The 15,000-nt window shown below is 36.8% G+C and overlaps 2 protein-coding genes across 2 annotated transcripts in view; one reads left to right on the top strand and one right to left on the bottom strand.

The window, feature by feature from the left end:
- LOC113808144 (uncharacterized) overlaps nt 1-1,137 on the top strand; it is a 21,859-nt gene extending 20,722 nt beyond the window's left edge. The window contains exons 6-7 of the mRNA XM_027359479.2: nt 496-674; nt 872-1,137. Of these exons, the coding sequence (XP_027215280.2) occupies nt 496-674; nt 872-925 (233 nt within the window). The 3' untranslated portion in view covers nt 926-1,137. The remainder of the gene's footprint in view (nt 1-495; nt 675-871) is intronic.
- A 1,139-nt stretch (nt 1,138-2,276) lies between these two features.
- Nucleotides 2,277-15,000, bottom strand: part of rod (rough deal) — a 22,977-nt gene continuing 10,253 nt past the window's right edge. The window contains exons 10-30 of the mRNA XM_070142132.1: nt 13,508-13,655; nt 12,974-13,135; nt 12,128-12,348; nt 11,887-11,990; nt 11,491-11,654; nt 11,141-11,383; nt 10,797-11,003; nt 10,541-10,674; nt 10,036-10,156; nt 9,593-9,727; nt 8,948-9,327; nt 8,460-8,686; nt 6,281-8,193; nt 5,883-6,037; nt 5,482-5,664; nt 5,022-5,196; nt 4,616-4,672; nt 4,253-4,379; nt 3,945-4,126; nt 3,028-3,114; nt 2,277-2,916 (exon numbers count right to left, since the gene is read on the bottom strand). Of these exons, the coding sequence (XP_069998233.1) occupies nt 2,896-2,916; nt 3,028-3,114; nt 3,945-4,126; nt 4,253-4,379; nt 4,616-4,672; nt 5,022-5,196; nt 5,482-5,664; nt 5,883-6,037; nt 6,281-8,193; nt 8,460-8,686; nt 8,948-9,327; nt 9,593-9,727; nt 10,036-10,156; nt 10,541-10,674; nt 10,797-11,003; nt 11,141-11,383; nt 11,491-11,654; nt 11,887-11,990; nt 12,128-12,348; nt 12,974-13,135; nt 13,508-13,655 (5,146 nt within the window). The 3' untranslated portion in view covers nt 2,277-2,895. The remainder of the gene's footprint in view (nt 2,917-3,027; nt 3,115-3,944; nt 4,127-4,252; nt 4,380-4,615; nt 4,673-5,021; nt 5,197-5,481; nt 5,665-5,882; nt 6,038-6,280; nt 8,194-8,459; nt 8,687-8,947; nt 9,328-9,592; nt 9,728-10,035; nt 10,157-10,540; nt 10,675-10,796; nt 11,004-11,140; nt 11,384-11,490; nt 11,655-11,886; nt 11,991-12,127; nt 12,349-12,973; nt 13,136-13,507; nt 13,656-15,000) is intronic.

A 15,000-nucleotide genomic window follows, 5' to 3' on the forward strand; every position in this document is an offset into this window, starting at 1 on the left:
CAGAAGAACTAAGTTACGTGTCTTTAAGGCCGGTTTTGCTCTGGACGATACCTAGTGCCTTGGAGTCACGCCTCGAAGCCTTTTGTAACAAGTCCCTACGCTGGATCACATGGGGTACAGTTGGCAGAACCATGTGTCCAACAGACTTCACCGTGAGACTGGCATGGGACCTGCTATTTGCATAATCCGTGTCCATACTTAGATAACTGCCCATCAGGTTGTTTCTTTACGAGACAATCCTGCGTGGAGGAGACCTATGGGAAGACCTAGGACATCGTGGCTTGGGCAGCTCGACCAGACCTTTCGTGAAGAACTAGAGATGGCGACTCGCCATGAGGGACCCCCGTGGCTGGAAGTAAAGGGTGGATGCGGCTATGCGCCCCCATCGGCGTCAGCCCCTTTGATGATGAGGAGGATATCTATCTATATATTTATATATATGCACATATATATATACACATATATGTTTCCTAATTTGCCCTTTAAATTCGTCAGGCGAACCTGACCACTACATGATGACTTGGCATAACTTGGTGGAGCTGCGAAAGGACGAGTACGGCGAGGACTGGATGCTGGAGCCAGGAACACATCACTGGAGCGGCCTGCAGGTGCCCACCTTCAGGGACAACTGGGATCTGTGCAATCTGGCTGGCTGTGACGGCTCTTTCCTTCAGGTATGTGGATATCTAATTTATAATCACATATATTCATATGTAAATATATATAAGAAAGGAGAAGGGGGTATAGAAAAGATAGAGAGATGAAAAAGTAGATAAAAAGAGGTGACAGGTAAGAGGAGAGAGAGGCAGGTGTGCACGTGCGCGTGTGGTTTCCCCCGAACTGTTTCCTAAAGCACTGCTTTCCTTCGTAGGTGTGCACAAAGGCCGGGTGTGCCAAGAGCGATATCGGAGACGACCCCTTCTAGTCTTCGCCAGAACACTTCACCGCGAAACCTTCTGATATCTTGCGAGTTTACATCTGTTTGTTCTTTTATTGATGCCGAAGTTGCAGACTGACTGGGCCTTCACGCTTTTGTCTGTTCTTATTGTAGCTTTCTAATATTATCTGAATGCAATTCTTACTTATTTAAGAAAGTGGAGAAAGCGTTTACATATCTTAAGAAATAGTAAATCAAAATACATAATTCTTTTTATTAAGCCCTACCATTCTTTGTTGCCATTTATTAGTTCTAAAATATAATGGTATAAATAGAATAATCTAAAATTGTAACAGTAGTTCACTATCAGTATATAATGATGTGCATGTGTACACACGTGTTCCACTCACACATGCCCACAAACAAAATTACTCAACTCACACGCACACACAGACCCCCCCCCTCCACACACTTTTTCAGAACACACAGCAAACTTCCTTTTACTGCTCTCCATTCTACATTTTAATACCATGATCTAACAAAAAATAAAACCAGGATCGATACTCCAAACTGTCATTAATATAATGTATTGAACTAGTTAAGGAAAACAGATTACACTTAACACTACGTCGACTGAAAGGTCTGGACTTCCTACCAATAATGTGCAAGATGGAATTGTATTCCTACAAAACAGAAGCTTGATTTTAGTCCAAATATAACAAACATCAATGGAAAGAAATTATCATGAATAAAGATTTTTTCCATTCTCACATATAGTAATCTACGGTGAATCTAGTCTACAGGCTTGTCTGTATATACGATTTCCAAATTACCTTAACGATATCATGGTATATTGTACTAGACATCATACACTTGGTGAGAGAATTATCACATATCACATTACACATATTCAAAAGGGTAATGATAAGACTAGATTTTTAAATTTCTTATTTCAAACTGCCCAAGTGATATACCCAATTTTCAAAGTATGGTGTATAAGATTAGTATGAATTATTATATTTTTCATGCAGCTATTTATGAAGGTTGATTAGAAATTATGCTTTTTATTTAAAAATTCTAGTCCTTGGATAAGCCTCTCCTCCCCCAAATTGGTTTCCCTTTCCTCTTCAGGAAGGAATTCATTATATGGGGATGTTACTTTCAGATCAAGACAAGTATAACTGAAAGCTCAAATGAAGTCGGTTTTGTCTGACAAAATTTACCTGATTAAAGTACCAATAAGATAATTTTAATTTGCAGATTCTTATTTTCACAATTTTTCATACATACAAACAATTGACATTCCGCAGTTATGATTACTCTGATATAGAGATCTTTTAATTTATAGAGTGAATCATTAACATTCTTTAACAAAGTGAAAAGGTTAATAACAAACAAATAATTTATTGCTATATAATTAGAGGAAGTATAAGAAATTGTTAAATAAAGGTCAATCATATTTTTCCCATAGATCATAAATGTTATATATTTTTTGTGACAGACAATAACAATATGAGCTGTCATTTTTCTTCTAAAGTCATTCTGATATAAACAATATCAAAATGCCCATGGAATTCTCTCTGTCTTGTGTTATATTTATCATCTTTCAGAATGGAAGAGGGTCTAGATATTGAATATGAAATGATGGTAGTCATAAATGAAAACAAATGAAAATAGTTTGAAATAAGAAAACCAATGACAGATATTAGTCTGTCAAAGAAGGATGACAGATCATGAAGGAGGAAATGAGAATGAACTTCCAGGAAAGATGACACAGGACTACATAATCCTTAATACAAATTAGTGCGCCAGAGTGCCAAAGCAATAATCTAAACTAGAGTACAATCTTCTGGATAGGAATATATATATATATTGTGGAAAAGTTCTGGTAATACACCTAAGTAAAATTATTCTTTTCACTTTTAGGCATTTCAAACCAGATGCTATGAAAGAAACAGATGCCTTGCTTGCATTGCTTAGTCTCCTGAAGTTTGTGTGAAGACTGACTGCTAGGTTCTTTACAGGTCACTAAGCAAGTCCTGCAACAAAACAAAGATACAATTAGATAGCACAAACAGGAATTGTTCGTAAAATCAATCTTTATACTGCTATCTGTGTTTGTAACATTTTAGGAACTGTTAGCCTCTTACCTCCACATTCCTTGGAAAGGCAAACGATTGCTTCAGTTTTTCATACTGGGTCTTCAACTTTTCAGGGGAGGTTTTATTAATCATAGCCTGTGTGTAAATAAGAATCTCATGGGGGTAAATCACATATGAATATGATATATGAACAATAAAGCCATATATTCACTGAACAAAAACATGTCTATTCTTTAACTATTCTTCAACTTCAAATGACAATCAACAATTAAGAAAAATAATCAAGTTAACCTCAAAAGCCTAGGCATCTCTATCAAATATATTTATAAACTGCATCCACCAGCCAAAGCACCTTGGTTGAATATCTGGCAGGCTGTTTTCTCACTACCTTTATAGGGTGAATGGGAAATGTTGAACATATACCATTTAATCTAGCACTGCCTGGCATCTTTCTCCCAGTCCCAAAGCCATAACAGGTCCCCCACCCAATAACTATAAGCTCTGCTACCACTTTTCCTGTGTGTCTAGGTGGCTTTCCCCCTCATTCAATCTTCCCTCTATAATCTATTCCCTTTCCAAACTATCAGACATTACCACATCCCTGTTATCTCCCCGTTCCCCTCATAAAGTTGCTTCCTGGTGTGACTGAGCTACTTCTAACATTATTTCGTTATTTTCATTCTTTTTGTTCGTAAATTCATCTTAATATCTTATAAATCATGGACATATTTCATTGTATTCTCTTTCTATATGCTTTATGTGACTTAATCCAATTTTTCTCTCAACTGAGTTTTCCAAACAACAAACATCAAATTTACCCTTGGCAAAATTCAATATTTGGAGTTAATTATAGGAAGATGGAGAGCTAAAGAACTGGGGGAAATCTTTTGCAGTTATGATATACAACTGTCTTAAATAATGGCAGAATAACTAAAAAATATACATATGTAAAAATAACAACAAACCTGTAAGTCATGGCATTCAACTTGATCAGCAGCAGCAATAGCCAATCCCAGAGCTGGAAGATCCAGTGAAACACAGTGCTTTAGGAGAGGGGCTGTGGATACCACAACAGGACAGTGTCTCAACAACAAGTCAATGCTGTGGACACAGGAAGCAAGGCTGGTTTCATCCACTGGAGACGTAGCTAGGGAGAAGAGAAGGTGTAAGGTTAACTCTGATCCAGAGCACAAAACCCAAACTAACTTTGCCTCATGAAAAGAGTCTACTTCATGGGAAATAAAAGGTGAAAAGAATATTGCCAGATAATAACCTTTTGTAAATGGATAATTGATCAGGGTTGTCCAGGCAGTTGTAAGAGCTGGCACAACCCAAAGATGAGGCAGACTCTTCACCTGCAGAAGCACTCTCTCTAGTGTAGTAATGTCTAGCTGGCCTGACTGCAATGGAAAGTAATGTTACTTACACACAACAAAGTATACACTACATATATGTACATCAAATTTCAAATCAAACTACATTGGTCACTCATAAATTTTGTATATTCTACTTTTCATATAGGATGATTAAGCTCAAATAGTTCTACTTTCTCACACAATAAAGTGATTTGTTTTTACCCATTTTTCATTATCATCAACTGATTATTCACCAGTAATGACTAATCTGTGCTACTAACCTTAATGAAATTTGTAAGTTGTGTCAGAACAGCACCCCAGAGTGATGCTGTTGTTACCTGTAATACAAGACCACCCATTCATTCTTCCACCATCTTATTTGTACCACCATTCTCATATATTTATGGTACTGTGAAATACTTAAGAAGAAGAAGAAGACAAAGAAGAAAAACTCAATGTATCTAAAGTAGTGGTAAAGATAAGCAGATAACCTTACAGTTTAGTCTATAACTGATATATAATGCAATGGTAGCATATCTACTCCCTCTACTGTGATAAATAATATATCAAAGCAATTAGATTAGCATATCAATATGAGTATAATAAAAACTGAGAAAAGTCCAGCATAGCCTCTTTGAATGAAAGGGAAATATGAATGAGGAAGAAAGAAAAATAAAAACATTTTACCTGATAGTCACGACAAAGGTCAGTCAACAATGTCAGTGCTTGTGGATTATGCCGTTGTGAGCGCCAAAGTCCCTCTACCAAAGCATTTTTGTCCATGCTGTTGAACTGCTGTACACTTGTAGCATGACCTAAGCTCTCCAGACGGCTCACATATGTAATAGTTTGAAGGAAGGATCTGCAAAGGGAATAACAAATAAATAAATCCAGCAAAAATATGCAAAACCCATACAAGTAATGCTCTAACCGTAACGGATATATATATATTATATATATATAAACATGTGTATATATATATATATATATATATATATATATATATATATATATATATATATATATATATATATATATATATATAAATAAATAAATAAATAAATATATATATATACATAAATCATACATTGCTAAAATTGCCATTCTACTCAAAATGCCAGGTCTATTTATGAGATCATCAAACTACCTGATGGAGGTAACCCCTTTTGTGCAGAATTTCTGAATAGTTTCCTCTTCAGCAATAGCCAGGAGGCAACGGAGAGCCCGCAGGCGATGAGCAGCAGACACACTAGTATCATCACTCAAAGCACGATTCAGCAGGTAACTCACGGCTTCATTTTGAGGACAACAGCGAAGAACATAAATAACCCTGTAAGTTTTCAATTTGTTAATACAGTTTTACAGTATTACTAGAACCTATTACCAAAATCATCAACACATGTAATACAAAAAACATCCAATGTTAATGCAAAATGGCCAAACACCACTTGTGAAATAATTTCTCCCTTCATAAATACCCCATACAGAAATTTTTAATGAAGAAAACAAAAGGAGAGAAAGAAAAAAAATAGATCTATAGGATGATACCTGGAGAGAGAAGCATCGTCTGTTGGGTCATCCTCTGATACAGATCCTGGGTCAAGGGTAATCTTAAAGTTAGTGACGGTCTCCTCTGTTCCAATTCCTTCACCCATTTCAGGGGGAGGGAGCCACTTCTCCAGCAAGTCTAGCTGAATGGATGACTGTAAAATAAAATAGATAAAGGTTACATTTGAACCTAAGATGACAGTAATGTCAAGTTTTCTACCCTTTTTTTTTACTTGAAATTTCAAAATAATGTCTATTACATCACTTTAGAATATTTACTAGGAAAGCTCAAAATGTTCTAAAAGCTTTTGACGAGAGTAAAATGAAAGAAGCAGAAGCAGAGATAGAGGGAAGACGAGAATAAGAAGAGAACCAACAAAGTAACAGTAGTAGCCTACCTGGTGGCATCCAGCAACAGTGCATATCTCTGATACACAGCAATTTATATCTGGCATGGAATGTGTACTCAATGTTGCCAGAGAATCCAGGCAGGGGTGCTGGTATAGAGCAAATACAAGGTCCACTGGTGTGCGTGTTAAAGAAAGGTACTGAGGTTCAGCCAGGCCATACTTGTGAAGGGTGTGTTCTATGGCCAACTGCTGATGACGGGCTGACATTCGTGTGAAAGCATCTACTGCCTTTCCATCACTAGTGCTATCCTTCCATTGCTCAGCCAAGAGCTTGCATTTTTCTGCTGCTTCTACCTTGTCAGCTCCTGGTGGAAGTCTGTTGACAACCCAGTTAGCACATGCAGTTGCCAGTTCCTCACACTGAATTTTGCTTATCACCAGGCGGATTCGTGTCAACAATGCACTATTGTTGCTACATACTTGCCAGGCAGTGCTCTTGCTATTGGCAGAATCTGATGCCTCCTGTTCCAGTGTGCGAGAAACTGTGTTTTGTGTGGCTAGCATGCACAACCTGTCAGAGCTAAGCTTCATAGTGGAAGCAGCACGGAGCCAGATGTCCACAGTTGTTATATCCATTTCTGGTTCAACAATCTTCATAACATTTTTGCGCCTGAAGAAATCATGGAATGGCAGGCGATATTTGGATATTGGCGGAGGACCTAGGCTCTGGGGATGAGCACGCACCCAGTCATCAATCTCACTGTTCCCAGGAGATGACTTCCTAGGATACACTTTTAAGAAATTTAACATATCTAACCCTCGTTTCAGTACATCAATTTGGCCTACATCATCTTCTAGTATCAAGGTTTGCTGTAGGACAAGGTCAAGGAGCTCATAGTTGTAGGGGCTGAGCAAGTCTAATTCAGATAGCAACAACTGATGTAAGAGGGTCTTATTTTTAAGTTCTGCTATTATGGCCTGACATTTTAAGAGTAGAGCCCGAGGAGATTCAATCTTGATTATTGAACCAGGACGAATTTCTTCTGCAGGGCATTCAGGAGACCAAGAGTGGAGTGCAGACTTCATATATACCAGCAGAGCATCAGCAATGTGCAGGTTAAAGTCTATACAGTAATCACTCAAGATGGAGAAGGTACAATTTGGGTGAGCCACAAGCACTCCTATAACTTTCTGTAGAGCAATAGGATCTCCCTTAAAAGCTTCTTTGAATGACACATTTAAATCAGCCAAGCGCTTTCCCCATGTGGCTCTCTTATGCAGCTGACTGAATTGATCCCCAGCTTCTTTAAGGCCATACAAAGTGCAGAAGTCTTTCCCTACAGTGGCAACAGATTGCAGACGTGTGTAATCATACCCAAATCTTTTAATAAGTTCATTCAATACCTTGAGTGGTTCTTTTTTGGTGGTAAGCAATGTCAGCAAACTGACAGCCAGTGTAACATCAGGTCTTTTAGAACCAATCACCTTTAAAAGTAAAGTGAAGATCTGATTCCACGAAGGAGGTCCTACAATATTTGGAGACTTCTCAACTGATGCTTTTCCTTGAGCCATTAGTAAAGTAATTGATAATGCTAGCAAGTCTTGTCCTCTGTCTCGTAAATGACTAATAAGATCCATTAGTAAATTGCTGACATTTTGGCTCTTTATTGCACCATTAATATTATCTGAATTGACTTGGTATGGCAGGAAGTTGGCTGTTGAACCTGTCTCATGAGACTCTAAACAGACATTAATTGCATTAGATACAACTGATGTAACTAATCGCTCTTCAATGGGCATGCTGGCATCATTGAATACAGCACTGAACTTCCATGTAACATAAGGATTACTGCTTTCTCCTGAATCTGCTTGTGTGTACACGCCTTCCATGTGGCACTGGGTGTACAAAGTGTGTCCTAAGGAACACCACAAACCAAGTTCTAGGAGTGGCTGCAGTAAATCTGTGAACATCAGGGAAGAAAAAATAAATATCTGTAAAATCCTAAAACTAAAATTTTAATATATATAAAATTCTTTTTAAAAAATATACATCTAGTAGATGATACATTCTTTCAAAAAATTATTTATAAAACGAAAAGAAAAATATACTAGGACTGAATACAGTTAATAATCTTATGTTTACATTCATATCCCAGATAATCCTTACCTGTAGACCTAAAATATTCCCATTACACTGTATGGTAAATAATCATGTCATGTCACTCACCAGGATGAGCAGTTGTGAGGGCTGAACACACAAGGTCATGGATAACGTCAATTATTTCAGCACGTGATTTGATACTCGCGCTTTTCTCCAACTGAGCTGTAGAGTTCAGAGCAAATGTCGATCTATCAGAGCCATCTTGCTGGAGTTGCTGATTTTCGACAACCAAATGTACTACTTCATATACAACACTTGTGCAGTCTACCCTGCCTGGGTCATCTATGATTAGCCTGGAAAATAAAATAAAGATGAGCTTTGGGATATGAGAGGAGTATGTCCAGGAAAGCTTATACAGAGCTGCAACACTATTCTTCATCTGTGCTGACCACATGAGTGTCCTGGGGATGGCACAGAAAAGGAAGGATTTAATGGATGTTTATTTCCTTCCAAAGAAATAAGTATTTTTCTTTCTTTCATAAGTTCCGTGTTATACTGTGTCAAGTTTACCCGGTTATATACATCTCTATAGACTGACATGAACAACTCGTCACCTGCAAATATCCACAGCCTCCTTCAGCCTTCCAGCTTTGGCAGCGAGTGAAGCAAGAAGTGAGAGCAGTTCCCCTCTTGGCACCTTCAGCAGGGAGGCCAAGCGGTGCAAATGGTCTATACCCTTCCATGGTATCTGCCCTTCTTGGTTGCTTTCTACATTTTTGTTTTCCTGGTTTAATGGTTCAGAGCATGGTACTCTAACCAAGCCCTTGCCCACAGTGGAGACATCTGACTTGGTTTGGTTGGGTGATGGCTCCTGCTGGGGTTCTGCTTCCTGTATGCGCTCTTGGTACCAGCAAGTCACATGATTGCTGAACAGTTTTTTGCAGCATCTAGAATCCTCTAGTTCTCTTAGAGTTGGGTAGATCTCATAATGAATCTGTAGAAGAATTATATATATTATAACAAATTAGGCTTTCATGGAAAAAATGCAGATTTATAGGTACATATCTAAATGAAATCTGAAAAATAATTATGATATTGGTTAACAACTGTAGTATGTTTGCTTGGGAAATTGATGAGTAAAAAAACAAAAAATGACAATTACTCACACTAAAGTATTCAATACTTTGTGGCGATGCAAACAAAGTCACTAAGCCATTTTTGTGAGAACAAAATGTAATCTACCGGGAAAAAGAACTTACTTGCAATGTGTGCACATTGTGGATGGTTGCAAAAAGTTTGTCATCTGTTAGTGTACCATTTTTTTTATACCACTTCTTCAAAATTGCTTCCAAAGCCAAAACACCGCCAGTTATTGCCTTACAGCGATCCTGACCCTGAAGATACATAATAATGGGTATTAATGAAAATTCAAAGTACCCCCCCCGCACACACACACACAACTCTGAGAAAGCTTCATTAAAACCTTTTAAAAATATTTTCACCAAAACCTAGCACAAACAATTTTATGAGAATCATCATCATAATAATAATATTCATAACAATATCAACAACAACAATAATAAAAGAAAAAAAAGTAATATAATTACACTTGCAATATAATAATAACTAAAATAATAATAATAATAATAATAGGACTATAACATAAAATAAACATAAACACAACATAACAGTGTCACAGCACCTTCTGTCCTCTGCACGGGCACATGAGGTACTGGATAGCATAGGCAATTAGCTTCTGGCTGGTCTGCCTCTGCAAGGTGTCATCTAAACCCTGAAGCAGTGACTTTGCTGCATCAATATTGCTGCAAGTGATGAGCAGGCATTTATATACTACAAGGTTGAGTCACTATTAGTAATCCTATTCAAGTTCAAATAATTATAAAACACACAAACAAACAAACAAACAACAACAACAAAATCATGAAATCATGAAGCTGACATTTGTGTATATTAGTGAGTGAAATCAATTCAATTAGATAAAAAATCAATAAAGAAAAAAGGAAAACACAATAATGCAACAAAGAAGAGACAGAAAAAAGGCAGAGACGGATGGGGAGCGAGATAGACAATGAGTGAAGTGAAAAAAAAAGAAAGGGAAAGAAACAGCAAGAAAGGCAAGTGGAGGGAGAGAAAGAGCTATGGTAAGCTTATAGCTCTATCTCACCCTTCTTTTTCTTAAACTTTACCTGGTTACAAGGAAATATATAATCCTATAGAAGTAGGCATCAATGCGAGTCAGGTGTTTGTATGTGTTGATAACTTGTAACGCATCTTCCAATACTGTATCCCCTTCTTGAGAGAGAATATTTCGGAGCATCATCTGAGGAATGCAACACAGTTTCATGTTTGAAAAAAAAAAAAATCTTTAACTAATAACAATTTCTAATTCTGCAGAAGACCATAAAATGTAACTGAAGAAACAGCAAGTCAGAAAACACAAACCTCAGCATTTCTTGGGTCACTGATGTTGGTCAAATGTAGGGAATATCTTCGCAAGACTAGCTTTAGCCCTACAAACCGTCGTTGGTCCTCGAGTTGTGAACTTAAGGATGTGTTAAGAGTCAGACCTAGTTTAAACATCTCTTCTGTTCCTTCACTCCAAGGCACAGGTGCAACATGAATGCATTCTACTATGCATTGTGCACGGACCTGAAAATAATTTTCCATGAATGTATTATCCATGGCATTTAATTATTCTTCCTACCCTTTCTTTCTTCAGTGCATAAATCCTTCTAGAAATGTCTATCATTGCCCTCCATGAATTACTAAAATAAAGATATGCTTACCTGAGCATCAGAAATAACATGGATAACTGCATAGAGCTTGTCTTCCCATGGAGCTTCCTGCCATGACCACCAGTCCTGGTCCGCAGTGGCCAGGGTTTCCAACACATAACGAGCAAGCGTGCCATCGCAGTCAAGCTCATACCTGACCAAGTAAGAGCGCAAAAAGCCTTTCATCAGTGGGGCAACTTCTTCGCCACACACAAGCCAATCCAACAGTGCAGCTACAACTTCTTCTTTATTTTCCTGAAAAAAGAGAAGATTCCAATATTTAATGTATAACCCTCAAACTCTTGACACCCAGAATTTTTTTTTCAAAGATTTTAATTTAGATAAAGTTCTTACGGTCTTACCTGTGTATACTGATTAAATTCAATCTTGATCCTGAACTCCTCTGCTAGAAGCTTCAGGTCCTGAAGAGCAAGAGCAGTTTGACGGAGATGGTAAAGGGCTGAGGAAGGTGAGTGTGCCTTCCATTGGGCCACCAAGACAGCCATTTGGACTTCAATATTTCCACCTGAAGAACAAAAAGTATGAGTTGGCAATATCTAAACTGTGCAAAATTAGTACATAAATAGTAAATTTAATAGCAGTGTGCAGTAAAATAATATGCATATCATATATGCAATTAAAAACTTCAGCAAACAGGTGCCATAGTTATATACTTGCTAATAATTTTTAAAGTATTACTTGAAATATAATCTATCCTGGTACTGTTTTTCTAAGTAAAAGAAAAAAAGTGAACAAACCTGCTTGAAAATCTGCAGCCACATTCTCTAAAACAGAGATGATTGTATTGGCTAAATCAAGACCATTGGCAGGCCAAGCTGCTTTTTCAACTACTTCAAGGCTCCTGTTGAGTAAGGACAGTTGTTATAAATACTTCCTTGCATATTGCACTTCTAGCTCACATAGTAATGTTACTTCCTACCAGTTTCATATTTTTCCTTATCATCAATCCCATCTTTACACAAAAGACCCTCTCCTTACTTGACTCGACCATCTCCCCAACAAGCTATTATCTCCATGGAGCTTGGACACAGTCTCACTAGGTCAGATAACACATTTCTTGGCAACCAGTTACAGAGGTCTGCTGATGGTATACTATGTGGAAAGGCTGTTAGAATCTGCTGCACACATTCTTGATCTATGAGGTGACTGAACTCATACAGATGTCTATGCCACACTGTTGATGCGACATCCAAGTTACCCTAAAGAGTACACATAGAGAAAATTATGCTTTATAATGAGATATGTAAGTAAACATTTTATTTCAGTTTGAATATATATATATAAATATATAAATATATAAATATATATATATATATATATATATATATTTTACACATAAAGGTTAAATGTTTGCCAAGTCATTGACCCACTCACGACAGGTGCCATCTTATCATGTCATGACTGACTGTCCCTCATGCTGGGACGACATCCTGTCACATCATGTGTGGTCAAGCCTGTTCAAAGTTGTGCATTCTAAATTACTTGTTCTTTTTTTGACCCTGGCTTTAGTCACTGTAGAAAAACAGCCACTCAAAAAGCAGGCTCAAAGCCTCTTTAGCTAAACAAATGTTTTTGTAGCACACCAAGAGTACAGAGAGCAGGGTAAGTGTATTATCTGTGCCTCTAATTAGCCGACTCTGCACACATCTTAGTATGCAGTTCTGTATGGTTTCAAAGGTCCCATCATGAATGGGTTAAAGAAATTAATTACAATAACCTTGAAGAGTAATTACCAGCATAATCATATGTACATGTTCATTTAGATTTTGATGCTTACCTTTTGGGGGAATATCAAATAATTCACACTTTTATTCTCCCACTTACCCGACTTAAATGCTCCATGAATTCTTCCAGCATGTTTGTATGTGAGAAAGCTAGCCAATGCTGAATGTCCGAAGAGGGGAAAATGGTTTCAAATGTTCTGAGTCTATATGTGCTCTCACTCACTTTCTGCATTAAGGTACTCAGCTGATCCCCTTCCTCTGACTGTTAAAAGGCATTCAGCTGATTAGAGGAGGAAATAGATTCTGACACTATACTGACACCAAAAATTGAAAAGTTACACAATGCTGAACATAATTATAATAAAAATGGTCTGTCTACTTTAATATTAACACACTTTTCAGCAGCAAGCTATCAGCTCAGTTATGATGTAAGCATGGTAAGTATGGCATTTAAAACTGTGACCATCAAAATAATGACCTGCTCTTCATGTGACCCCTACTTTGTAATTCTTAAAAAAGGCCATGTTCTACAGTATCTTAATATAATAATGATCACTTTTAAGTATGTAAACAGAGTTTTCAACTTACTTCCATGACAGGCATAAACATGGAAATGCTATATAGCAAATCTAACCTTTGTTGTGTTTGCAAGTCTTTCTTTGGCATAATTCAAAATCTTCTTTGTTGTAATGATATCTGGAAGAGCAGCTTCCACACAAAGGACAGTAACAAATTCTGCATCTCGAATCTTCCCTAAAGTTGCCAGCAACTCATCTGCCCAACTGTGGATTGAAGGCAAGAACATCATTACCATCCTTTTGATATACAGGTATTCTCGCTAATAATAACTCTGTATAATAATTTAAAAAGAACAGAGTAAAATGCACTTAAAACATTTTTTTTTTTTTTTTTTTTTACAATATATATATATATATATATATATATATATATATATACATATATATATACATATATATATATATATATATATATATATATATATATATATATATATATATATATATATATATATATATACATACATACTTTTTTTCTTCTTCTTTTTTTCTTTCTTTCTTTGCATTAGTAAGAATTGCATGATCAATAAAAGGAATAAATGCAAAGAGAAATATGCTTCTTTAGTTGTTTAAAATTCCTCAGCCATTTTAGAGGAAACTTGGAAACTCTGAACAGAGTGTTAACCCACTAACAACAGTATACTCTAAAGCTGAAAATAATGGTTTCCAGGCAGCTTCAAAATCGGTGTACAGGGCTGGCCTGGAATCAGCCAGCACACCAACCGCGGCCCGTGATGGAATCAAGCTCCTGTCCAGCGTCACACGGGCCCAGTAATGTTTATTTTTCCATGTGTCACATAGATGTGACATCCATCATAAATGGATTAAATACATGCTGCCAAGGATAGCATGTATGTACATGCCATGTCCACTGTGTTTAATTTAGTAATTGTTTTTACATATGGATAGTTCCACAAGTCACCAATAAGCCAATTACAAGAACTACCTGTCTTGCCCGTTTACCCTTATCTTTGATTTGTGATAATTTTTTATCACAAATCAAGTAATGTCAATAACAATATACTAACTGCAATATTTATAACAATATCAACAGTGTCAATATTGATAGCATTAATAAAAAAAGTATTTTCCTACTACTTCAAGGAAAGGTGAGGTCACAAGATCTACTAATTGACTCCTTTCTGGCTAAGCGATGGCAGAACCATCTATGTAGAAAACATTTAACAAAACAATATTAAAGCGAACGCACCATTTTCCAGTCGGTACTGGGTTAAAATAAGTCTGTATTGGCAAAATTTGTGAAGTGAGATCAGTGACTGGTTACTGTTAGTCTATTCACAGGCAGGGTACCTTCTGTCATTTTGTCTTAGATTCAAATTTTTCTTGATATAAATTTTGAGCTGCTATTCAAATGCCATTATTACCTTAATATTACTCCTTGTGCCCCATCTATGCCACTGAGCACATATGCATTTCCCATTGGCCCATTTCCTAGTTTTGTGGACAAATTCTTAACATGATCATTATATGCATCAAACTAGCTCAAAAATATACTTTTCGAAGTTTAAACAAGGCTAAGCATGCAAAC

This window comes from Penaeus vannamei, chromosome 3 (genome assembly GCF_042767895.1).
Source record: "Penaeus vannamei isolate JL-2024 chromosome 3, ASM4276789v1, whole genome shotgun sequence".
Taxonomy (NCBI): Eukaryota; Metazoa; Arthropoda; class Malacostraca; order Decapoda; family Penaeidae; genus Penaeus; species Penaeus vannamei.